General features: G+C 44.0%; 1 protein-coding gene across 2 annotated transcripts in view; it reads right to left on the bottom strand.

Moving 5' to 3' along the window:
- LOC142052471 (E3 ubiquitin-protein ligase rnf213-alpha-like) overlaps window positions 1-24710 on the bottom strand; it is a 66451-nt gene extending 41741 nt beyond the window's left edge. Inside the window, exons 1-26 of one of the 2 annotated variants that reach the window (XM_075082628.1) lie at window positions 24594-24710; window positions 23730-23823; window positions 23343-23520; window positions 19451-19533; window positions 18969-19065; window positions 18391-18436; window positions 17993-18061; window positions 17705-17881; window positions 16869-17083; window positions 15898-16187; window positions 12992-13197; window positions 11947-12120; window positions 11113-11311; window positions 10218-10282; window positions 9630-9825; window positions 9134-9253; window positions 8938-9036; window positions 8600-8728; window positions 8192-8396; window positions 7268-7447; window positions 5587-5718; window positions 4147-4724; window positions 2963-3128; window positions 2575-2792; window positions 1838-1975; window positions 47-226 (exon numbers count right to left, since the gene is read on the bottom strand). In XM_075082628.1, coding sequence (XP_074938729.1) covers window positions 47-226; window positions 1838-1975; window positions 2575-2792; window positions 2963-3128; window positions 4147-4724; window positions 5587-5718; window positions 7268-7447; window positions 8192-8396; window positions 8600-8728; window positions 8938-9036; window positions 9134-9253; window positions 9630-9825; window positions 10218-10282; window positions 11113-11311; window positions 11947-12120; window positions 12992-13197; window positions 15898-16187; window positions 16869-17083; window positions 17705-17881; window positions 17993-18061; window positions 18391-18436; window positions 18969-19065; window positions 19451-19533; window positions 23343-23448 — 4068 coding nt within the window. In that variant the 5' untranslated portion in view covers window positions 23449-23520; window positions 23730-23823; window positions 24594-24710. The remainder of the gene's footprint in view (window positions 1-46; window positions 227-1837; window positions 1976-2574; window positions 2793-2962; window positions 3129-4146; window positions 4725-5586; window positions 5719-7267; window positions 7448-8191; window positions 8397-8599; window positions 8729-8937; window positions 9037-9133; window positions 9254-9629; window positions 9826-10217; window positions 10283-11112; window positions 11312-11946; window positions 12121-12991; window positions 13198-15897; window positions 16188-16868; window positions 17084-17704; window positions 17882-17992; window positions 18062-18390; window positions 18437-18968; window positions 19066-19450; window positions 19534-23342; window positions 23521-23729; window positions 23824-24593) is intronic. The other variant, XM_075082638.1, reaches the window with a different exon arrangement.
- Window positions 24711-25044: the final 334 nt, after the last annotated feature.

Here is a 25044-nt window from a genome sequence, read left to right as displayed (position 1 = left end):
TGGACACTGTTTTCCAAGCACATATTGGTGTTGTACTGTGGCTTACCTCTAGGAAGCGGTTTGCCTCCTCTCTGCCTTGCTCAACTTTTGTGGTGATCAACATAAGCTTGTTCTGGAGCTCTGTGAGCTGAGCCAGGTTATATTCTTTAGCATTCTGATCTGTCTGAGGTGTTTCCTCTGTGGTGTCCTCCTGCAGTAGCACTGAAACACAGTCCTCAAGGGAAGCCTGGAAAGCAGGTAAAAGGATCTGCTTAACAGCAGAGCTCAGAGGATCATGATCAATGGGACAGAGCCTGGTTGGGGGCCTGTAACTAGCAGTGTTCCCCAGGGGCCTGTACTGAGTCCAGTTCTATTCAATATATTCATCAACAACCTGGACGAAGGGATAGAGTGTAACCTCAGCAAGTTCGATGACGAAACCGAATTGGGAGGAGTGGCTGATACACCAGAAGGCTGTGCTGCTATCCAATGAGACCTGGACAGGCTGGAGAGCTGGGCCAAGGGGAACCTAATGAAATTCAACAAGAGCAAGTGCAAGGTCCTGCACCTGGGGAGGAACAACCCCATGCACCAGTACAGGCTGGGAGCTGACCTTCTGGAAAGTGGCTCTGCTGAGAAGGATCTGGGAGTGCTGGTGGACAGCAAGGTGACCCTGAGCCATCACTGTGCCCTTGTGGCCAAGAAGGCCAATGGTATGCTGGGGTGCATTAAAAGATTGTGGCCAGTAGATCGAGAGGGGTTATCCTCCCCCTCTACTCTGCCCTAGTGAGACCTCATCTGAAGAACCGTGTCCAGTTTTGGGCCCCCCAGTTTAAGAAGGATGTGGAACTCCTTGCACAAGTCCAGCGGAGGGCTACGAAGATGATCAGGTGACTGGAGCACCTCCCTTATGAGGAAAGGCTGAGAGACTTGCATTTGTTTAGCCTGGAGAAGAGAAGAATGAGGAGGGGATTTCACCAATACCTATAAATGTCTAAAGGGAGGGTGTCAGGAGGATGGGACTAGGCTCTTTTCAGTGGTGCCCAATGACAGGACAAGGGGCAACGGGCACAAGCTGGAACACAGGAAGTTCCACCTCAATATGAGAAAAAACAACTTTCCTGTGAGGGTGCCAGGGCAGTGGAACAGGCTGCCCAGGGTGGTCGTGGAGTCTCCTTCCCTGGAGAGACATTCAAAACCTGCCTGGATGCATTCCTGTGCCCCCTGCTCTAGGTGTCGCTGCTCAAGCAGGGGGGTTGGACAAGATGATCTGCAGAGGTCCCTTCCAACCCCTACAATTCTGTGATTCTGTGATTCTGTGATCAGCCCCACTCTGCCTCTTCTCTGTGTAATTCCCATCCTTGTGCAACAGGCCTTCAGGAATAGCAGTAGTGCATCCCTGCATATCATAGCCAAACATCAAGTTTTCCCATGTCTTAAGATGTGGTTCATTCCTTCCCTCTTCTGTTGTGCAGGGCTCACTCTTTCAGGGTATGCTGCAAGAAGCACCAGTCTCTTTGAACAATAGAATAGATGTTTTTATTTTAAATCTTTCCCTTTTCTTTTTTAAGTTTCTCAGTGATCAGGTGAATTCTTTGGTTGTTTTTTTTTTTTTTTTTTTCTTGTATTAAAATATTTCTTCTTTGTCTCCCTGAGGACAAAACAAAAAGCCTGTTTTGCCTTGAAAACAACCAAGGCTTAATGGAAAATATGACATGAGTTTGTGCTTCTTTCAAACCTGACTAGAGTTCTATTGGCTATCTTACATACTCCCTGGAAATGGATTTCAAGAATGTTAATTTATTTGGGCAGAAACAAACCCCTTGAAAGCACTCTTCAAAGTGTGGAGAATATTTACCCTGAATTTTTGAGGTGCTGAGATGGTAAAAATCCCTCTGCTGTTGATGTCCCTGGCTTGACAGATTGAGGAACGCTCTATGGAGCCATGAGAGTCATGAACCATCCGGATCCACTCTCTGTTATCACAAGAATCTTTCTGTTAAATAAGAAACACAACACAACATAATGAAACCTAATAACCAGCTGGCAGCTCTGTAAGGATGATTTTGGCAAGACTGGGGTTTCTTATTCCTACTGCACCTGAAGAGACAAAACACAGCTCTTGTACCCAAATCTGCATCTATCTTATCAGCTTCCTGAAAGCCAAAGCCAGTGAATAAGTATTTTGTGAAGCTGCTGTTCTCCACCAGTCTTTAGAAATTTGGAGGAAGGGTGTCAGTTAAATGATATCCTGGGTAGGATGTTATAATTTCTATGGGGAGAATTATGCAAGACAGTGCTAGACTAGACTCTCCTAAAACACAGAGCATTGGATTATCTTTTTTTTTTTCTGCAAGGATACCTAATGGGTCTCCTCCATTTGCCCTCACACAGGCATGTGAGTTTGTTTTTTTTTTTAAGGTGTCCCAGCTGGACTTCAGTCCAAAATAGCATGGATTTCTCATAGATCTTACGTTATATCTTCTACACCCACTTGGATGTCTTGAGTCCCCTAGGACATAGCACTAGACTTTGGCATTTCATTCTTCTAGTACAAGTCCAGGTAATTTTGGAACATGGGATTTGAAGACTTACCAACTTGTTGGGCAGATTAGGGTCTTTTGCAGTGGCTTCGCTGATGAATGAGAGGGCTGCAGAGAACTGTTCAAATCCAGATGTGGGTCTCAGGTCATATATAATGGGTGCTGAAGCAGCCATGGCATCACGGAAGAACCGCACCTTGTCAATATCCATGTCATTTTCACCTGCAGAAATTGATGCCAGCTCCACAAATACAGGGATTTCTGTTTTGTCTGGAAAAAGGAAAAAACAAATACAAAATTGAAAAATGAAACACATAGCTGAGGAGTTCACATAGTTCATTCATACAATGCCTCTGGCAGTTTTGACAGGTATGGACTAACTGAACCCTTTCTATCACCTCTCTTATCTGATGACTCTATTACATCCCAGTACAACTCACCTTTTATTATGGTTTTGATCCAGGAGACAAAGCCTTTCCTTGTGCATTCTAGAAGTTCACTCAAAAAGACCAGTACCTCTTCTGGAAGGTCGCTCAAACTAGTTTTCACTTTCATTAAGTCCTGGGTCATATAATCAAGTGTCTTATTCCTGAATTCTGGCTGTTCCTGCAAAAAAACCCCAAGACATATTGATGTGTGTCTCTTGGTAAGAGAAGAGGGAAGGTAAGCTCTACCTCTGCCCCGCACATCAAAGTTTCATCAGCCACTCAGCATCTTTTCCAAAGGGCCAGCTCCCAAGGACTTCTATTCCTCTTATCCAATCTGTTTCATAAATGCAGTCTGGTTATTTCAGTACAAGTCCCTGCAGCAGAGGCACAGAGTCATGATATAAAACTTGTCTGACATCTGCATTGGAGTCCTGATCATTAAAAGGACCTTTCCACAAAATTTACAAGGTCCAGTCCAATTTTAAACTTCTGGGGAAACCTGTGCAAAACATGGAAAACCATCCAAAATACAAAATGTTACAGAATATCCATCTGCTCCTTGGGAGCTACTGATGCAGTGCTCCATCATTGCTACCATAATAGAAAGATCATGACAACAAAGCATTTTAGCTTTTACAGGATTGGAGCAATGAGGCTTGGAGATCTGCAAAAAAGAACATGTGGAAGCCAAATGAAGAGTTGCTGGAATTGGTAGAGAATATTAGGTTGGGATCTGTTTTATTTAACTCTTGAAGTTTTTAACTGCTGGTTCTGCCAGAAGCTTTCCATGGAGGTTGGGGAAGATAATAGTTCCCTGTCTATTCCAAATCTTTTGATGTAGAATTTGGTTGCTAACACACACAAATACCTGCATCCATTGGCCCCACACAGTTGCCTCAGATGCCCTTGGGTATCTCTAATGGCACTGGGAGCTCGTTTGTGGACAACCAGGAATCTGATTAAGGGAGAGCCGAATCATGTTCCTGACTCCACTTACTCCACTATAAAGTTGCCAGGCTAAAAGAGAGACTGCTAAAACAGTGAAATTTATATTCCAGAAGAAAAATTCCATCCACTGTGTCCAGTATGTTTTGGTTAAAATTAAGACACAAAAGCAGTTTTCCATTCAAACCTGCCAACACAGAAGCCACAAGAGCACTCAGTATAAGCCAGATATCCACGTGTATCCTACATACATATTTTGTTAGGTCGCTGAGAATCTGAAAATTTCCATTAAGCTGAAGCATCTTCCGCAGTTCATCAATCATCTTGGCAGTGTTCACCACTGTAGAAAGGGTCAGGTAGTTTTTAATCATCTTCACTGCAGCATCTACCCAGGCGGCTTTTCCATTCCCTCTCCCTTCGCTCATCTCCATAATTTTAAACTCCTTTGTGAGTTGACTCTCATTTGCTAACTGCTCCTCAAAATGGTTCTGCACAGTCCCAAAGGTGATGGAAAAATCTTTGAGAGCCAGATAGGTACTCTGAAAATCAGCAATGGCTGGCTTATAAATGTTTTCTTGCACATCTTCTATCAAGAGAATTTTCTCTTGAGGGATTGTGGGTTTTATTTGCTCTGCTTTTTGCTTCCACAGTCTCCAAAAATAATTGCTTTCCTCTAAGTTATGAATTTTTTTCAGCATGTCACTGTATTTAGCAAGGGGGTACAATTCAGGAATTTTCTTCTTGCCTTTCACAGAAAATTTGCTTACAGATGTCTGATCCTTAAATCTTCCTCTTTTTCTGATACTTTTCTTCATAGCACTTATATCCACTAAACAAGTGGAAACAAAAAAAATTAGTGCATTTCTCCAGCTAGAAGAACGCTTCCCCTCTAAGTATGGAAATATTCTGAACCTGACTGCAACACAAAAGATGGGGGTGTGTGTATTTGTTTGTGGCAAAGTTCTTGGGGAAAAACTGAATCCAAGATCAGCACCAAAACAAATGGTGGGCAAAATCAGTTGCTCCATGATGAGGAAGGGAGCATTCAAACCGTGGCCTTGAAACTGTGGTAGGGTCTGTACTGTTGGAAAGTAACTTGGCCCTGAAGTAGAGGTTGAAAAGACTTACCCCACCATTCACCCCACCCCAGCAGGAGTATCACTTCTATTTATTCTTGCACCCAGTCTGAGAACCTCAATGCTGGAACATGTGCGTTCCACTTTCCAGCCAGAAGAGCTAACTGGGTGAGTCTTCCCAACCAATATACATTTCTGCTCCCTTTTGCTAGGTCTTTTATTCTCTTTTCAAGTCCCAGATCTTGTCTGAAGTCATTTGTTCTGTCTGAAATGTGCTTTCCCTCTACAAACATTTGTCAGACTAGGTAATCCAACCTTACATGTCTCTAATAAAAATGAAATACTTGGCACTGTTTAATCTTCCCCCATGAGAAAGATTTTCCCACTATTCTGAACTCCTTCCGTATATAAACCCCTACCAGATTTTCCCCATTCCCTTTTTTTTTCTTAAAGAGCTCCCTGATTACTCTCTCCTCCCAGTTACTGCTTGCCATTAGACAGTCATGCAGCACCATTTCCTGGAGGATTTGCTATCAGCTCTTTATTTTAGGAGACAGCTCCCCATTCAAGAATCACATAGGCAATCCCATCCTCTCAAATAGAATGGGATGATACCTCTTATCACATCCTCTATGCTTCTGCATAGTTGCAGAAATGAGCATATCTGCTTCTTCTGCTCTTCCCATTGCTCATATTCCTCCCTTCTGACTTTCAGCACTTCTGCTATATAGCTGGAGTCAGAGGAACCTGGGGAAAGAAACAAATAAACCCACACCCAGACCTCAGATATAACCTCAAACAAATTCACTTGGAGAGAGAGAAGAGCTACTGGAAACATCATTACTGCCATTAAAAACCTCATGTTCGAATTTGCACAAAGGCTGTGTCACTTGATCTAAAAGCAGCAATGAACCCAGAGCCATTCTGATGTGTTCATCGCCAAAGTGTAAAATACTGAGTCACATGGATGAAGTTTATTATTGCAGAAGAATTTGGAAGAAATTTCTTCCAGGTTTTTGTAAAATTTGGGCAGATTTTGAAACTGGCCTCTGACCTTGAAGGTTATTCTGTAACCAGCATAAATAGCAATAGGAGACCAAGAACTAGAAACACTAAACTAAGCTGAGTGGTACGTCTGACGCACTGGAGGGATGGGATGTCATTCAGAGGGACCTGGACAAGCTTGAGAAGTGGGCCCAAGTGAATTTCATAAAGTTCAACAAGACCAAGTGCAGAGTCCTGCACCTGGGTTCTGGCAAACCCCAGTATCAATACTGGCTGAGGAATGAAGAGATTGACAGCAGCACTGCAGAGAGGACTTGGAGGTACTGGTGGATGCAAAGCTGGACACGAGCCAGTAACGTGCACTTGCAGCCCAGAAGGCCAAACATATCCTGGACTGCATCAAAAGAAGTGTGGCCAGCAGGCTGAGGGATGTGGTTCTGTCCCTCTTTTCACTCTGGTGAGACCCCACTTGGAGTACTGCGCCCAGCTCTGGAGCCCCCAACACAGAAAGGACATGGTCATATTGGAACAGGTCCAGAGGAGGGCCACAAAAATGATAAGAGGGATGGAGCACCTCTCCTATGAGGACAGGCTGAGAGAGTTGGGGTTGTTCAGCCTGCAGAAGAGGAGGCTCCAGGGAGACCTTATTGTGGCCTTTCAATACCTAAAGGGGGACTATAGGAAAGATGGGGGCAACCTCTTTTGCAAGGCTTGATGTTATAGGACAAGGGGTAATGGTTTTAAACTAAAAGAGGGTAGATTCAGACTAGATATAAGGAAGAAATGTTTTACAATGAGGGTGGTGAAACACTGGGACAGGTTGCCCAGAGAGGTGGTAGATGCCCCATCCCTGGAAACATTCAAGGTCAGGTTGGACAGGGCTTTGGGCAACCTGATCTAGTTGGGGATGCCCCTGCTCACTGCAGTGGGGTTGGACTAGATGACCTCTAAAGGTCCCTTCCAACCTAAACCATTCTATGATTCTAACAACACAAATACAGTTCTATAAATAAATCATAAGAACACTACAATATTTTAGTTGCTATCCATTGTACAGAAGAAGAGTGTTGTTTTCTGTCCTTCATAGTGTTAACGGGGCTTAAAAATATTGACTGTATTCAACTTTTATATTTTTTGCCTTTGTGCTTGTTCTTTTACAGGAATTTTTTTGTTTTCTTTCTATTTTAGATACCTTTCCAAGAGATATATTTTCTGTTTGCCCCATTGCATAGCAAAACACACCACATGGAACTACTGTTTTGGGAAATAAATTTGGAAACAGTGAGCTTACCACAGATGCACATTATTTCCTGAAATAGCACTTGACGCTGCAAGATGATGGCCATTATGTTGCAGGGGATGTCTCCTGAGAAAACTCCATCCCTCAAAAGGCAGAAGAAATTGGAAAACTGGGTAAGCGTGATTTTTGCTTTCTCATTGATGTGATTTTGAAGCTTGTGCTCAGATTCTTCTGCAAAATAGATGAAATCTAGTGATAGAGCAGTACTTTCAAAAGAAAGTTTCCCCACCCTTCCTCCAAGCCATGAATAGCAAGGGTATCTGTTACAGCCACCTTTGTGGACTGCACAGATTTGGTTGTTTTCCAATTACGTGACCAACACCAGCATATGGGGAAAAAGTTGCTTTGTTCCCAGTCAATATAAAATCGCATTTTTCAATTGTTTCATGTACATGAAAAACAAAATGTATCTTTAGAGGACCCTGGCCTAGCTTTGGTTATAATCCTCCTTCACACAGGAGACAAACCTCTGGGGTGCTTCACAACTAGCATTTCTGTATTTTTTTTTTCTTCATTTTCAGACAGTAATTTTTTTTTTAATATCCTTCATTTAAAAAATTAAGCACCTCCCATGAATGTGCAACAAAACACCAGTTCAACTGGAAAAAGAAACTGAGATGCTTCTTAGTCTCTGAAATGAAACGTCATTTTTCCACAATATGTGAACATTTTGCCTCTTCCATTTTCTGTTGGCAACAAACTTAGCAGATCTATAAACAGAGCTGGTGAAACCCCATATTCCCTTCAAGCAAAATAAAGGACTTGATGGCAAACTTCACCCAGCTCCATGACTGAACTTCTTTTTGGTGTGGAATTGTAGTGATATGTGCATCAGATGTTGCTTGGCTTTCAAAGCCTATCAAAGCTCACTTCCAAAACAAGAATTTAAAAAGTACCACTCTGTGGGAAACTCACTGACACTGGAGAGGAGGTCATAGATCACAGAAGAGCTGAGCACCTCTTCGAGAACTGGGCCCGTGTTGTCAACAAATCTGTCTACATTTTCCAACATGCTCATCTTGTCTGAGAATATTTTCTCAACAACAGCAGAAAGCACTTTCCCAACAGTTGACCTGTCTGTCTTGAGGAGTCTGAAAACCATTTCTCCTAACATGGGCTCCTGTAAGGACAAGAAATTTATCCTCTTAGCTATGAATAGGCTTTGCAGAACCTGTATCTTTACAGAAAATTCCTCTTCCACCCTTTCACCCACCACAGGCCAAATAAGCACAGCTAGCAAAGTGGGTCAGCTCCGAGTGGCAGGAGGTAGGAACCCCCAGCTGTGCAAGAAGGGATGGTGGCATTTAGACAGAAACTTTGTACCTCACTTTTCTTGAAGTATTTAATCCTTTCAATGACACAATCTGTAAAGCAGCCCTCCAGATTTGTATTCCAACACTTGTCCTTCTTCATGAATTCCAAGTAGAAGTCCAGAAGTTTTCTGCCATCTACCTGCAGGAATGAAATGCCTAAGCTGCAGTTGCTTGCAAATATCATTGGGTTCTCACAGTGGGGGAGGAGTCATGCCCCTCTACACCAGCAAGGGGCTGGCTGCTTCAGCTCCCATCATCCAAACACTGACTGGGACAAAACAGAGCATCCTGGGGTCAGGAGAAGTCTGAGCATCACCCCCTGCTTGGAGTTAAGTAACGATAACTTACTTTCTCCAGCCACTTTTTAACCATGTTGTATATCAGGCTTTGCCATTTCTGGGTCCATTCCACACAGAGGATCTTAAAGAAGAACAGCTCATGCCACACCTGTGGCAGAAAAGCAAAGCTGATCAGCTGGGCCTCAAGGTATAGACAGACCTTCCAGGGTGGATGGTTATCTCTTGTGTGGATTCTTGCTACTCACATTGATGCTTTCCAGGAACTGTCTGTTTTCCATGGGTGGCCTGAGCAAGGATTTTTCCAGCCAATCCTTGATGTCACCTGCAAACTTATCGAACCTTTCTGAGATAAACTGCTGAAATTCCTTGGGAAATAAAAAAAAGAGAATTTGCAAGGAGAGGCAGAGTTTTGCTCTGGCTTTTGATCTTTAACTTCTGTGTACAGAGTGAAAATGAAGTCCCTCACAAAACTATCAAGGACCTCCAAGAAGAGAAATGGCTGGAACGGTCTGAGATGCTACCAGATTTGTTTGCACCTCTCTGCCAAAGAAGACCCTCCTGATCCACCCCAGCACAAATTCTGACAAGGTTAGAATAAGTAACTGAGGAAGGTAGCCACATGCTCTGCTGTCACTCCTATAGTTGGCCATGTTTGAATGAAACAAACTGGAACTCCTGGCCCTTCTCAGGTAAAAAGACATGGGTGTATGTCTTCATGAAAGCTATGGGTGTTATTTTTACCTGATTTGCTTGCAACGCATCTGATTTTGCAGCAAACATGTCAAGTATCTGTAGCAGTGACATTATCAAGCTAAATGGCACTGCATGCCAATGATGTAAGGAAAATGAAAGCAAAGCATATGTTAAATTCAGACATGGCAAGGCATCCTCCTTATCTGTGGGCTTCGTCAGCTGCTCCATACACCCTGGTAGGCACCTGTGGACACAGAAAAGAACTGTACCCCTCTTGTGCTAATTCTAACAATAGCACTTTAAAAACAGTCAACACAACCTTGAGCTTAAGTGTCCTTCATTTGCTGGACAACGCTATGCAATCTCAACTAACCAGAGCCACTTATGTGTATGAATTTGGAGCTGAATCCCACATGAGATGGAGGTAGGTTGTCTGACAGGACAGATTCCCCTGTGGATTTTCTTCCAACATGATACTCCTCAGCCCCAGAGGGGTTTAAAAGATTATGTCATACTGATAACAACAAAAATTGCTACAACCTCCCTTGTTCTGCTCAACCACAAGTCTAGCCATTCCTTCCCACCTCCTCCACAAAGCTGTCCTAGTATTTCTCCTCTCAAAAGGTTATCACTTACAAGTTCTTGAACCAGACTGCCATCCTTTCAACGATGTTTTTCAAAACTCCATTCAAATCCTTTTCCTGAATAGAGAGTAAAAACATACACTGAAAACAACTGTGAAAACACATCCATTCCTAGAGCTGAGGCGGTCTCCTATGAAAACTGATAAGTGTGAAACTTTCAGAGAACTTTTTTCTGCCAATGACTGATTAAAAAAAAAAATCCACCCCAGTGGTTCCAGGTGGAAATGCAGCCCTGGTTCCTATTCAAACAATCACTTCAAATCCCACAGAAGCCAGGTGTCTCCAAGATCTTTGAGTTCAGAGGATGGTGTGGGAGGGCTTAGCTCAGATTTTTTTCAAGTACAAATCAGAGTGTGTTGGGGGAAAACCCTATAATAAGCACTAAGAAGTAGATTTTAAGTGGAATTCCTCTCCAGGGCCTCAGAGGATATTACAACAGTGATTAAAAATAATCACTCCCCCCAAAAATGCAAGTTAGAACTTTAACTTCCTTTTTTTATCTTTTCCAGGTTTAAACAAAGTTCCAATTGCTTGATCCTCACTGTGTTTCTTTTGGTACTGCTTTTGGGAACAGGATATAAAAATTGATTAAAGATTCTGGCTAAAATTCACTTTGTACAGCATTTGCTAGTCATTTTGCCACCAGGCCAAAAACCAATGAAATCACCTTGCCCTTTCTCTTTTGCCACTTATCTCAAAACACGGCTATAGAGCTCTCTTTCCAGGTTGCTCTGATTCAGCCCCTTTGGATTTGTTGAAAATTTATTTAGGAGCCAGGGAGAGGTTCTGGCTCTCCTGTACCAAATTGCACAACTTCCCATAACCTAGGAAAGAAACACTAACAAGAAGTTGATCTATTACAGTGGTGTATTGTCTGATTGCCTTACGTGCACTTGGGATGGTTTACTGACGACTTCAACGATGCGTTGGTACACAGCTTGCAGGAGGAGCTGAGGTGGAAGCTTGATTCGGAGCAGGGAGTCCTTAGTGAAATTCTTCAGTGCCAACATCTCCAAGACTGTCTTTGCCAGTGGAGAGCAGCTTTCAATGAATGACTCGTGAATCTTTATCATCACCAGAACTTCCCTATGAAAATGGACCGTCAGCAGCAGATGCACTTTGGAGCATCAGGAGGCACTTTGTGCTGTCTTATGTGCTCCTGTGGCTGGCAAACTTGGCACTGGACTTAAAGAAGAGGTGGCTGGACAATGAATGGGGTAGCTGGGATTTTATATCCAGGGAATTTACACAATAAGACTTTTTTTTTGAGGCTGTTAAGAAATTCTGTGTTTGAGACTTTCAGTCCAGGGGACAGCATTGTGTGTGAGAGCACATATGTGCCTTTGCTTCCTATCCTGTTTGCCTGCAGACAGGATATTTTGGAGTGAATCCACCTTTGTCCCTGTGAAACAATGCCCAAATGAGGATCTAGGGGTAGTTCTGTCCCTAAGGCCACTCCCAACAGGCTGTCTAAATGAGACTGCACAGTGCTCAGTCTTCCCCTTTCTCTATTTCGCCCTCAAACACCACCCTCTTCTACTAGTTAGAACCCGGGGCAGGAGTAAGTTGTATGAGAAAGGCAATGCCTTGCATTCCAGGGAAGATACACAAAGTTTCTGGTGGTTGGAAGCCCAGAAGCAAAAGCAATGAAAAATTATTCTAACAGTACAACAGCTTATTTCCCTGATCCAGCCTTGATGCTCTCTCCCTTTCAAACCTACCTCTGCTTCTCTTCATCATCTCTCAGCTGATTCAAGTGTTTTGAGCGAATGATTTGTGGAAAAAAGGGGTCCTCCATCCCCTCTGTGATTGCATACAACAATGGAATCAGCCAAATCCATAATGTGTTGCCTCTATTACTTAAGCAAATTTCCTTCACAGCTGAAATGTAATTGCTGAAAAGAAAGAGAACCACCAAAAATCTCCATCAGTGGTCAGAGCTCCCATAGCCACCTCCTAACGGGGTGGGTGTACTTTCTCCTCAACCCAGTGGCATTCATCATGCCAACATGTAGAAGGACAAAGGTGTGTAAGAGAGAGTGAAAGCTTGGTTCCAGAGACCTTATGAGCAGATATTTATGTACAACAAATGAATCTCACCCCAGCTTTCCCAAAACAGTCTACCTCCATAAGTTTTATGCATCAAAGGAAAATCAAAAGAAAAACAAATCATATGCTATAGGTTATATGAAACCAGCATGACAGAATACAGTAATCTGACTTTGTGGTCTAATATATCCATTTTTGTAGGGCTCAATTAAGCTGTCTATGGAAAAGTGTCTAATTCTCTTTGAGATGTCTGGGTCATCCAAGACAGACCTGCAGGGTTTTCAGATATGAACCAGAACTTCTGGGAGATAATAATCCTTTTAAATTGTCAGCAGGAGGCTTGGTAAGATAGCACATGGCATTTAAAATTACACTGATGCCCCGCTGAGTCCTGGATCTCCAAAGATTGTAACACAAGCCCAGACACCTACAGATATGCATAAATTAAAGGCCTGAATCACAAACCAACCCCTGCCAAAAATAGGACCTGTGGCTCTCCTTCCATCAGCGACCTGGCAGAAGGGGCAGGCTGCACAGGTTACGGCAGCCAGTGGCAGGAATACAGCTAGGAAGCATTGAAGTGAAGGGGAAAGAGTGTTGGGGACCACATTCTACATCTATCTTCACGTAATTGCTCCATAGAGAAAATGGTCCAATGAAGTGAATGACTACAGAAGGATCTCTAACTCAAGAAAGTGGAATGGCAAGTTTAATTACCTTCTTTCTCTCAGATGCTTGAATTTGCCTTGAAATGGGCCGATGTCCTTGAAGAGTTTTACAGCCTTGTCGATTGTCTCTTTGCTTAGTGGGATGTTATAACAGTGTGAGGTGCATAATGCAAAAACCAGCCCATCACCTTTATGCGCCTCTGTCTTCAGGTGTTCAATGATCTTGTCCATGAACTTTATCATGTTATCACGCAACTGGACAATAAGAATAAGGAAAGGGAGTTTCACCAAGATAGGCAAGATGATTTTACTTGAGGAGCTGAGAAGGATTAAGGAAGGAGGATGCTAAGAATCATTTGGAGGAAAAAGACTTGTGGTTAGACCACTTACTTAAAGACAGGTTCCTGTCTTTGCCACAGCTAACAAATTTCTTAGATTCCATTGTATCTCACTGCCATGGCACTACTCCAGGGAGAACGTTTTCCTGGTTGTCACAAGTTTACCAAACAGTTCTCATGTGCTGAATCTACACCGGCACTAGGAGCCTAATAGCCACCTATTCTAGGATGCTCAAACCCTACCACAGATGAAGTATATGTGAACATATCTTCAGTCTCCCAGCTGAGCTGGGAAGTCAAAACAAGTCAAAAGGGACAGTAGAAATTCTCTCAGAGGTATAGGAGTATAGTATAGGAGTATGACTCCATGACTGAGAAACCCAAAAGGCAGATAGACAACTTTCACCTAAACAGAGATGCAGCACCTTTCACTCAACTCGTCTCACTGGGTTTTCTCTACAGATGACTTGTAAGGCATTGCATCCTGTGTAGCCCAAGTATATTTCAGGCTTTCTACTATGTGTGACCTCTTAGGTACATCCACAAAGTAAGACAACATCCCCACCTAGCTGTTTGTAACCTAGGTACCCAGTCCTTTTCTGAATATACCCTGCTGATGCCCTCTGAGGCAAGCACCAGACCATGCCAGGTCGATGTGGCACCTCAGCTCAAATGGGGCTTCCATTAAACAGCACTGGTGGGTTGGTCCTTGCCAACAGCCAAACACCTACCAGGCTTCTTAATCTCTTCTGTGAGCCAGGATGAAAATAGAATGAAGGTGAGAAGACTCTTGAACCGAGATAATGACAGTTTAGTGGAAAAACAAAAGCTGTGCACATAAACAAAGCAAAAATAAGAATTCAGACACTAGTTCTTGTTGCAGGGCAGCTGTTCAGCCCCTACTTGGGTAGCAGGACATCAGTATGCATAACAGTTGCTTGGGAAGACAAATGCCATAACTATGAACATTCCTCCTTCCTCCTCATTTCTGTGAGCTGTTATTGCTGAGGACAACATCATATGGTATGGAATACCCTGTTCCACTGCTCTGGCACCCTCACAGTAAAGAAGTTTTTCTCATGTTTAGGTGGAACTGCCTGTGTTCCAACTTGCACTCACTGCCCCTTGTCCTGTCGTTGGGCACCACTGAAAAGATTCCGGTCCCAACCTCTTCACACTCACCCTCCAGATATTTATATGTATTGACAAGATCCCCCCTCAGTCTTCTCTTCTCCGGGCTGAACAGATCCAAGTCTCTCAGCCTTTCCTTTTAAGAGAGATACTCCATTCCCCTGATCATCTTGGTAGCTCTCTGCTGGACTTGCTCGATCAGTTGTTCCCTGTCCTTCTTGTACTGGGGTACCCAAAACTGGACACAGTACTCCAGATGGAGTGGAGTACACTAGGGCAGAGTGGAGGGGGAGGAGAACCTCCCTTGACCTGCTGGCCACACTCCTTTTTATGCACCCCAGGATGCTTGGCCACCAGGGCACAGTGCTGGCTCAGGGTCAGCTTGCTGTCCACCAGCACTCCCAGGTCCTTCTCAACATTCATTTGTTATCAACACTGTCTCAGCCACAAATGCAAGACACAGCACCATATGCTTTGAAGAAAGTTAACTCCATCCCAGCCAGACCTAGTGCCAACTCAGATAGAAGCCATAAGATAGGACATCAGTGGTCTCCTTTAGCCATGGAGATTTTGCCTTTTTATTGCATTTTCAGGTTAGGGATTCACTTCCATGAACAATGACAATATTGACTTTAAAATTTCTTCCAGGATTCTTGCTCAGTCCATGGCAAGAAATGGATGTATCCAGGGCAAAATTCCACCTGTCCACCTTAGGATAAGACAAACATCCTCCCCTTTGTCCCTTGCAGATGGATCTCTGCTGGTAATAAAGGGAGCTGGGGCGGGGGGCGTTGCTCAGGTGAACCTATTCACACTAAAAGTAGTACTCAACTCAGAAAAGTAAACAGCTGAAAGAAGCAATTTCAGCCTACAGAGGATTCATCATTGCAGTCTATAAGGACTGGCAAGCCATTCCTCCGACTAAACATCAGTGCCTACTGAATGGTTGACTCTCTCTCCAGTCATTCAGTGGCTCTGTTGTCTACTTCTCAGCACCTACTACAGGAGCTAAGACATTCAGCATGCATGCACTCAATTATTTTCCAGTATGCCAATTTTATTTTACTGTCTGTAGTCTTAAACTGTATCCTACCTTTGGTTCATAACACTGAGAAATAAGTCAAACGGGAATATAATTTTAGACTTTTAAGTGAAGAATTGAAGCCAGAACACAACTGCCTGTGAAATTCTTTTTTTACATGCAGGATTCTCAAACACAGGCTAGTCTTTCTATGACCCAGCCTCAAAGCTATTTCTACAAATTACACCATTTGAGTCTGATTCCAATAGAAGATCTCCTTTGACCTCAGGAGGCTTTGGGTCCAACTCAGAAATTGGAAAAAGCAATGAAAATAAGGTCCAGCCTTTTGATGTTCTCTGTCTGTGGTTCAGAGCCCTACATGGAATTAGAGGTATCTCAGAAATTTCTCTTCAGGGGTCTGTCTACTTGGGAGCTGCTTGATACTTTAGCTTGGTGTATACTTACCACTTGCTCAGAAAGATTATTTGGAGAACAGAGTTCGCCTTTTGCAGCATCCCCAAGATAAATTTTGAAGCTCTCCATGTAGATCTTCAGTTTCCTTTCTATTTTCTTAAAGTCCGTCTGGAGTTTGATGAGCTGGAGAAATTCATCTGCAAGGTGTTCTATGATACCACGGTTAACTGACTTTGGGGGCATTGTTGCTGAAGAGCAGAATTTAAAGGAATGTGATATGATGGATTTTTTTTCTTTTCCATGAAAATAGCACTTCTGGTTTTCAAAAATGGTCCATGTTCCTGGGGAGGCATCAGGGTTTGTGAATGAACCTTCAAACCTATAAAGGATGAATCTTAAACTGGCCCGGAGCTAAAAATACCAATTGCTTGATATGAATGCCAAGCCCAGCTGAGCCATTACTGAGCCACTAATGCACAAAACTCACCATGCATATTTAAATTCAGCCCTAGTTATCTCACCTGCACTTTAGATGGGCTTGGTGTGCATAGCCCATGGCTGATTCAACTGCCCTAACAATAGGTGTCTACTATGTTTTCAGTCATCATGGCATATTCAAAACAGGGTGGCAGATCCGACACTGGACCTCCAGCTTGTCTGCACCCTTCTGGAATGGCAACTGAAGGCCTGATGGTAGATACAAAGGTGTATTCAAGGCTTCATTACATACTCTCCCTTGCCCAATAATGAAAAATCTGAGTTTATTCTGGGAAAAAGCAAAATAACTTAGACACTCCTTCTAGAATAGTTTGTGTTATATAAAGAATTTGCTTGTGTTAAGTAAATAGCCCATAAGCCTGTGTGTCAAAAATCCCCACAATAACCGTGCTTCTATTGTAGGAAGCAGGCGTTGCCCCACTGTGAAGCAAAGCAAGGGAGAGTTTATGTTTGACTGTTGCATGCAAGGATTTGTTGGTCATACTTCATCCCAGTCCTACCTTTGAAGAAAATACAACACTTACCATCTACTTTGATCTCTTCCTTGGGAATGTTTATGACTCGATGTAATTGACTCCCTATATTCTTGGAGTAGTTTTCATCAATATGCTCTAAATCATATGATCTCATTTCACGATCAGGTGAGAGCACATTGTTAAGGATAGCATATTTATAAAAAATTGGTCCTCTCTGTAGGTCAGAAATGGGGATCATTGCACTGCCCATGATCAGTTTTTTTCTAGAATAGAATAAAAAAGACTAATTAGTTGCTACTAATTAGAACTTCCATCAGGTTCAACCCTAGATGGACTTCAGCTATACAGATCAGCTCATGCAGCAAGGAGCAACCAATGTTCACATTCAAAATTCAAAGACCAACAAAATGCCTCTGGCCTTTATAATGGCAGACAAAACCTTGATAATCCGACCTTAGCTTGAAGGTTTATCAGACAGGAGATAAATAAAAATAACTGGTAAGAAGTCTTGATGTGAACAACCCTGGTCCTAGTCAAAGTTGCAGCTGCCTTGTAAAAAGAATGCGAAATGCATCTAGAGATATTCCCACTGACTGTTGCAACTGTACCAGAACCAAGGTAAGTCTATTCACTCCATCTTCTCTCATGCAAGGTGTCTGGTGACATCTGAGAAGGTCCGTCATGTTTTAGTCCTCCATGAAGATCTGACAGATCTGACGCAGGACCTACAGAAGTTAGACTCACCACCGTAACTCAATTCTACAGAAACCTGAATTTAGGTGTCTTTGTCTGGAGCTGAAGCCCTGGCTGGGACCCTAAAGTTGGTCTGAGCTGTATGCTTTCCAAAATTGTGACATCAACATACATTTAGGTATGATTTTTACCTTTTTTTCAGAACAGCAAATTCCTGGTATTGTCCAGGTTGTTTGTAAAAAGCAACACAGATCTTGGATGACTCTTTAGAAAATGTGGATTTTTTTGACATTACAGCAACAAATTCTAGGGTCATTGTTTCTTCTGTTAGAAGTCTTTCATTGGACAGATATGGGTTCTCCAGCCAGCTATGGGAAGGGAAAGAAATACTGTAAAGTCAACATCAAGCCCCTTTCCACCACTGTCGCCATCTTCACCTGATCCACCTCAGGACTTCAGGGCAGCATTCAGGCACTCACATGCATTTCTCCCAGTCTCTGGCTGCAGCTTCTGGAAGAGGAGTGTCTTCTGCACCATTTCTTCCAGACCTGTACAAATATTCTGATTACCATAAAGCATTTACAGTTGTCCCAGCCACCTACATGCAAGTATCAAGCTTCTGTGTGAATAATTAGAATCAGACAGCATGCTGTAGGCCAAGGGGCACTGCAAAGAGACCAACTCATGTTGCGGAGGGCCTCTACCTGTCTCCATCTCCATCTGCTGGTGAAAGGAGGAGTTTAAGGATGGAGTAGCCTTACAGTACTAAAGCTACACCTCCTCCCAAAGACAGCTCTTTTCCCAGCAAGCTCCCAGATCTTAAGCTCCTTGAGGTCTGATGGGAAATTGCACAGCATGGACCTCCACATCAACAAACCTGTTATCGGGTCCTAGGTCTTCTTTGCTTTCATGGTCATCTGCAACTGAGGAGAATGCTTAGGTTAACATCAGCAGAAGGTGCACCACACCAAGAAAAACTAGAAGAGAGTATTTTGAGCTGAGCATAAAGTGAGATCAAGGTTTCCACCTGATCACATCACTGGTGCCTGCCCTCTCCTCTGTGATCCAAAGGCACCAGCTTGCCAGCAGCAAGGCACACAGGAAGCCTTGGGGCGCATGACACTGCTTGCAGGGAGCTGCAGACTAACTTGTCAGAGAACTGCATAGAACAAAGATTGTCCAGGAGGAGTCTCAACCAGGCCACTTTTTAGGGCTGCTCCTTCAAAAGGACAAATCACAGGGCTGGCCCCATCTTTTGTCTCACAGGCTTACTTCTTGGGAGCGAGGAATCAAATTAATGATGCTGCAACACAGGCAATGAGAGGAGCAACAGCAAGGTAATAGGAAAGAGTGGAAATGCCCTTCTACTCATCAAGATTGAATACTGACCTTCTTTTTGCCTGGGTTTTCCTAACCATTTCTGCTTCGTCAAGATATCCCTCAGTTGCACTGTACCTGTATTGGTGGACAGTATCTCCCTGGAGTTGCTTTCACATGCAGTTGAGGGGTTGCTTCTGACCCATCCCAGGGATGAATTGGTATCGCAACCTCCCTTTGGGAATATTTCAGAAATCAGGATACACTCTTCAGAGAAGATCATGGGGGAGCAGGTTTCACAGGGAAGGGCTATGAATTCCAGCTCTGGGGATCTAATGAATATGATTGTATCATTCCCAATAACTTTCCCCTGTCAATAGCCCCTTTCCAGCCAGCTGTGGTTAAGATATTCTACACCTGGAAACATCCACTTATTGCTTCTCTATGGGACACCAAATAGGACAAAGCTGAGGTTTTACAGGGTGTGTCCCTGGATTCCCCTGCAGATCCAAATCCTGGCTAAGTGATGCTCAGAAATCATGTAACTTGACCACCTTGGACCTAGAGAAACAGGGTTCCCACCTAGGAACCCTAGGAATATTTGGTCCTAGAGCTTATACCTGGAGTGCAAGCACGATATTTGTTGAATGGTCTGCGCAGAGAAGTTGCTGCTTGCTGCTTTTTGGCGCTGCAGATGTCATTCCTGGTGCAAGAAAATGCATGTATTGAGCAGTGTCTATCTTCACCATATCTGCTACAATGATGTTAAGCCCTGTCACTTTGGTCCTAATAATGAAGGAACATCAGTTGCTTTTAAAATGCTCCCCTTTTCCAGCTAGAATCTGCTGAAAGGTCTGAGCTGGGCCAGCAGTCACAAAGGCCCAGATTTCCATCCTAGTGGGTGGATTCATCTGAGCCAGCTAAAAGCTGGCATATATAATCCAAGCCAGTTATCTAGATTTAGTAGAGACAAGTTAACAGTAGTGCAGGGAAAGAAAATGTCGTTGAAAAGGATAAAAGACAAGCACATGGAAAAGAAGATGAGAAGGACTGATCTGGGGCAGGGCTTGCACCAAGTCAGGAAGCTCTAATTCCTGCTGCTGAAATCCTGCCATGTTCTGCCCCTTCCAAGAAAAACCACCCAGGAACAAAGTCGCCTGTGTCAAAATCGTGTGGTAAGAGCAGATTGTGCCTGCAACATGATGGCTATCCAGCCGTCCAGCCAGCCTGCTGACAGGACTATAAAAACATGCACATCAGAACTGCTCCTCCCCATTGTCTGGGACTGGCGTACAAATGTAAATGCAGGGGGTGTGTCCAAGGGCCTTTAGCTCAAGTTATGGCATCTTCTGCTTCTAGTTCTGTAGAGCCTATGATTAAATCCCTGGCACAGAAGGTAAGAGACTGGCAGTCACACAACAGTGACGTGCTGCTTCTTGCAGACAGTTTTTCTTTGGGCCTAGGGAGACTGGACAGAGTTTGCCATCTTTTTTCTTTTTTTTTCTTTTATCGTTCTTCTTTCCTTTTTGGTGAGTGGTTGCATCACTTGTTTGTTTGGGGTTTTTCCTCCCTCCCCAGGTTTCCTCTCTCCCTCTCTCCCCTCCTCATTATTATCCTTTTATTGTTACTATTACTATTACTATTACTATTACTAGAAAGTACTAGTACTTTCCCATCCTTTGATAAAATACACAGATATCATTTATAATTTCCTTAGTCTATGGGCCACTTCTGTAAAATGTCTGTAAAATATCCACAATTGTCCACAAAATGTCCATTGAGTTCATTCAGTCCATGACTTTGGGCTCCATCTATCCTAACAATCTTGTAGGGCAGGAGAGGTAGTGTGTGTGGTGTCAGATTGTTGCTTGCAGAAGTCAATCCTTGTTCCATCACCACTGCACTTTGCTTGGTTTAGTCAAAGTTCATTCTCCATTGATTTGGAAGATTCCCACTATGATACCATTGATATGGCATATAACAACCACAGAAGAGATGGCATACAATATTATATAGCAATCAACATCATACTATTCAGTTCACTGGCTATTTTCACCCAAAATTAAATCCCCTTGAAGTAGACATCGGTTTCCTCCATCCTCCCGCATCACCTGCCTTTGTCCGAGACAGGAATAACCCAGACTGATTTCCCCAGCGCGTTTTTTACATGCAATACAGGGACTTTATCCCCTTCCACAGTGTATAAGAGTTCTGATTGGGCAGGGCCAGCTTGCTTGGCAGACGCCCTAGTGTTGACTAGCCAGGTGACTTTAGCTAAATGTGTACCCCAGTGTTTAAATGTCCCACCACCCATTGCTCTCAGGGTAGTTTTTAATAGTCCATTGTATCTTTCGATTTCCCTGGAGGCTGGTACATGATAGAGATTGTGATACACTCACTCAATGCTGTGATTTTTGGCGCAGGTGTCCTTGAGGTTGTTTCAGAAATGAGTTCCACTATCTGACTCAATCCTCTTTGGGGTGCCATGTCACTGTAAGGCTTGTTTTTCAAAACCCAGGATAGTGTTCTGGGTGATGGCATAGGGCACAGGCCTATTTTCCTGGGCGATATATAACGTCTTCCTTGAAGGGATACCTTTCTTTCATACCAGGCAGGAGTCACCTCCAGAGGCTGAGGGCTCGTGGCCCTTTTCCAATCACTTTGTCAATGCCCCCTTCCTAGAAAGGGATCTCAGTTGTTTGGCTTCCTTCCCCTCTAACTCCAGGCTACTGGCCCTGTTACTGCAGCATTGGAGCTGCCAGGTGTCAATGTGCTCACCTAGATGATGGCTGAAATCTTTTCTCATATCTCACAGCTCACTCAAGGATAGGGATCAGGTGGTTTCCATCTCATTTATCAGTTCTTCTTTTTCCTCCTCCTCTCCTCATGATGACCCTGCTCTTCCATCATCTCTTTCTAAATGAGTTGACTCTTGCTTCTAAGATTTGTTTTTGTGTATATGGGCGACTGATACCAGCATGGGTAGATTCTCTGGTTCAGCTGCTGTGCCCCTCGTGGGGGTTTGAATGGCCACAGTTCCTGTGGCTTTCTTTCTCTTTGTCCTTTTAGATCCAGAGGCCTTCTCTTCCCCTTGGGAGCACTGAATACTGTTGAGCAGGGCTCAGTACGCATGGGCCAGGCCCCAGCACGTTGCAGTTATCCGTGTCTCCTGGAGTTTCCAGTGTAACAACATACTTTCTCCAAATATTCTACTAGTTTTTCAGGATTCTGCACTTGTTCAGGGGTGAACTCCCACAACATTGGAGGTGTCTACCACCTTAGGCATTTGCCCATACTACCCCACATACTGCCACCCATAACGCTTGAGTCTTGGGGAAGAACTCTGGATGACATTCTTAAATTGCGTATTAACCTTAGACAAAACCAAAACAATATTCCCAAGAAATACCAATAAATATATCTTAACTACTCAAGGATGTTCAAGATACTGAAAAGTTACTGTAATGAAGAAGACAACATAGAAGAAGGCAGCAAAGGTACTATTCTGTATTTCCTCCATAAAAAACCTCTCAGAGGAGGAGGTATAATTGCTAATTGTCTCCAGACGAATCAATGCTGTGACCAGCAATTGTTATTATCTCAAACCCTTTGAGCTGCACATTGAGCACCAAAAAGGACTGTTATGGTTTAGCCCCAGTTATCAACTGAGCACCACACAGCTGCTTGCTCATTTCTCCCACCCAAATGGGATGGGATAGAGAATCTGAACAGTAAAAGTAAGAAAACTCGTGGGTTGAGATAAGAACAGTTTAATAATTAAAATAAAACAGTATTAGTATTATTAATAATAATATAATGAAAATATGTGAGAGAGGGAGATGTGAAACTGTGGGGGAAGGAACCGAACAAACAAGTGATGCAACTGCTCACTACCCGTCGACCGACACTGCCAGTCCTCGAGCCACTACCGCTGCTTCCTCCCGGCCAACTCCCCCCAATTAATATACTGGGCATGATGTCATATGATAGAGAAAATCCCTTTCACCAGTTTGGATCAGCTGTCTTGGCTGTCCCCCCTCCCTTCCCAGCTTCTTGTGCCCCTGGCAGAGCATGGGAGGCTCGAAAAGTCCTTGACTAGTGTAAGCACTACTTAGAAAAAACTAAAGCATCAGTGTGTTATCAACATTATTTTCATACTAAATCCAAAGCACAGCACTATGCCAGCTACAGTGAAGAAAATTAACTCTATCCCAATTAAAACCATGACATTTTACCAAGTGAATCAGCCTTTTTTTTTCTGGTAGGACTGATGGGGGATCAGTTTACATATATTTATATACATTTCCTGATAAATAATATTCAGTTATTTTAAACACAGGATAAAGTTCACCCTCCATTACAGGAGCTGGAACTCTTCAATAGGTAGATACCCTTTTGTAGTTATTTTTACTGGGCTTTCCCTTACTATATAAAGGAGGAAATTGCTAAGTTAGAGACACTGAAAGTGGGTTGGTGGCTGTTTACATTACCTCCACCCCCAGTTAAGGTTACCTGTTTTCTCACATAGCAGGTTGCTGCTGCCTTCCTGTACAAGGGGAGGCACAGGATGAGGCTTCTCTCTGCTTTCACCCTCTTTGTCGCTCTCTGCACTCTCCATTGAAGCAGATCAAATCTGGGCAGCCAGGGAGAAAACTTCAGCAACGAGACTTGCAGCTTCAAAGCTAAAGGTCTAAAGGAAAGGTTAAAAGATCACAAAGACCAGCCTGAGAAACCCAGGTCTAGTCATTTTATCTACCCCCCCGCCCCATGCAATGAGGAGGAGAACTTCATTTAGTGGTTACAACCCCACTGGTTTCAAACCCCTCTTCAAGCATGTAGAGGCTTGCCAACACCTCTGAGAATGCTCAGGAACATGGAAAAATCAGGTGGTTTTTATACCCTCTCCTGGAAACGCAACCTCATGGGCACACTTCAGGAACTTCTATGACTGGGACTTTCAGATGAACCCAGTTTAGGTCAGTCCATCTCTGTGCTGTGAAAACGAAGCGAAAAGAGCTGAAGTTTGTTTCCTGGAATCTTTGTCTGTGCATTGTTTCACCCTTTTTCTAGTGTCCTCCCCTTCCTCCTCCCTGATACTTCACTCAGCCATTTTGTGCATTGCTCATATATCTCCCTTTGCAACTTGGTCTGTAAAAGCTTAAACCCTGATTAATCCTTTTCCCATGTTTGCAGTTATGATTTTTCCTCCAAAACTGTGAAACTAGAAGGCTGTTCAAAAGACAATTAATTTTTCCCCTTTCCCACCAAGTATTTTTCCTGCAGTGTAGGAAGGGGCGAGAGCAAACCATTTTGAACAGCCCTGTAAAACCCTCCTGCTTCAGGTGCATGGGGAGACCGGGTGCCCTGTTCTGGCCTGGTTATGAACCGGGAGAAGGGAAACGGAGGCAGAGATGGTCTCCCCTTGCCCTGACCCAGATGGGGAGGTTCCCTTGGCAGACCAGAGGCTGGAGGTGGCAGCGCAGCTGGCCAAGGCTCTATATGGCAAGCCCCAGGGCTAAGCTGGAGGGGAGAGAGGAGGTGAAGCCACAGGACAGATGCAGGGCTTTCTGGAGACCCTGAAGGGGGAAACACACAGAGAAACATTACCCCAACGCCTCCCGCTTCCCTTGGTTTTAAAGTCTGCAAAGGCCTGAGTGAAATCCTGGGGCAGGACCCTGCCCCTGCCCCTGCCCCTGCCCCTGCCCCTGCCCCTGCCCCTGCCCCTGCCCCTGCCCCTGCCCCTGCCCCTGCCCTAGCCTCTACCTTGTGCTGTGGATGCCTCAGGTAGATCTCCTCACTGGGCTTCACTGTCACTGCCTCTTATAAGCGCCCCAAGCTCCCAGCTGCTGTTTCTCAGAAATCAGTAGAAAGTGAAAGAAATGATCAAGAGGTGGTGGAGTGCCGCTTGTTTCCCGTCACAGGGTGGAGCAGGAAACTCTTCAGAAAGAGCAAAACCCAGGGCCATCAGGGATGTGAGACGCCCCCCTCACCCCTTCCCAGGGTGTGTGGCTGCCCTGCCATGCTGTGGGGCAGCCCTGGGCTTCCCTGGCACAGGTGTCGTGTGTGGGTGCCTCAGCCCCACAGGTCTCCCCCAGACCCAGGGATCCTGGGGTGCATTGGCCCCATGGATCCCACCCCCTTCCACAGTCCCTTGGGTCCCCCAGTGATCCCACTGGTGTCTTTGCCCCACAGATCCTCCCGTGGCCCTAGGGAT

Source organism: Phalacrocorax aristotelis, chromosome 1 (assembly GCF_949628215.1).
Source record: "Phalacrocorax aristotelis chromosome 1, bGulAri2.1, whole genome shotgun sequence".
Lineage (NCBI taxonomy): Eukaryota > Metazoa > Chordata > Aves > Suliformes > Phalacrocoracidae > Phalacrocorax > Phalacrocorax aristotelis.
The sequence above is the reverse complement of the archived record's forward strand: the minus strand, read 5'-3'. Positions and strand labels throughout refer to the sequence as shown.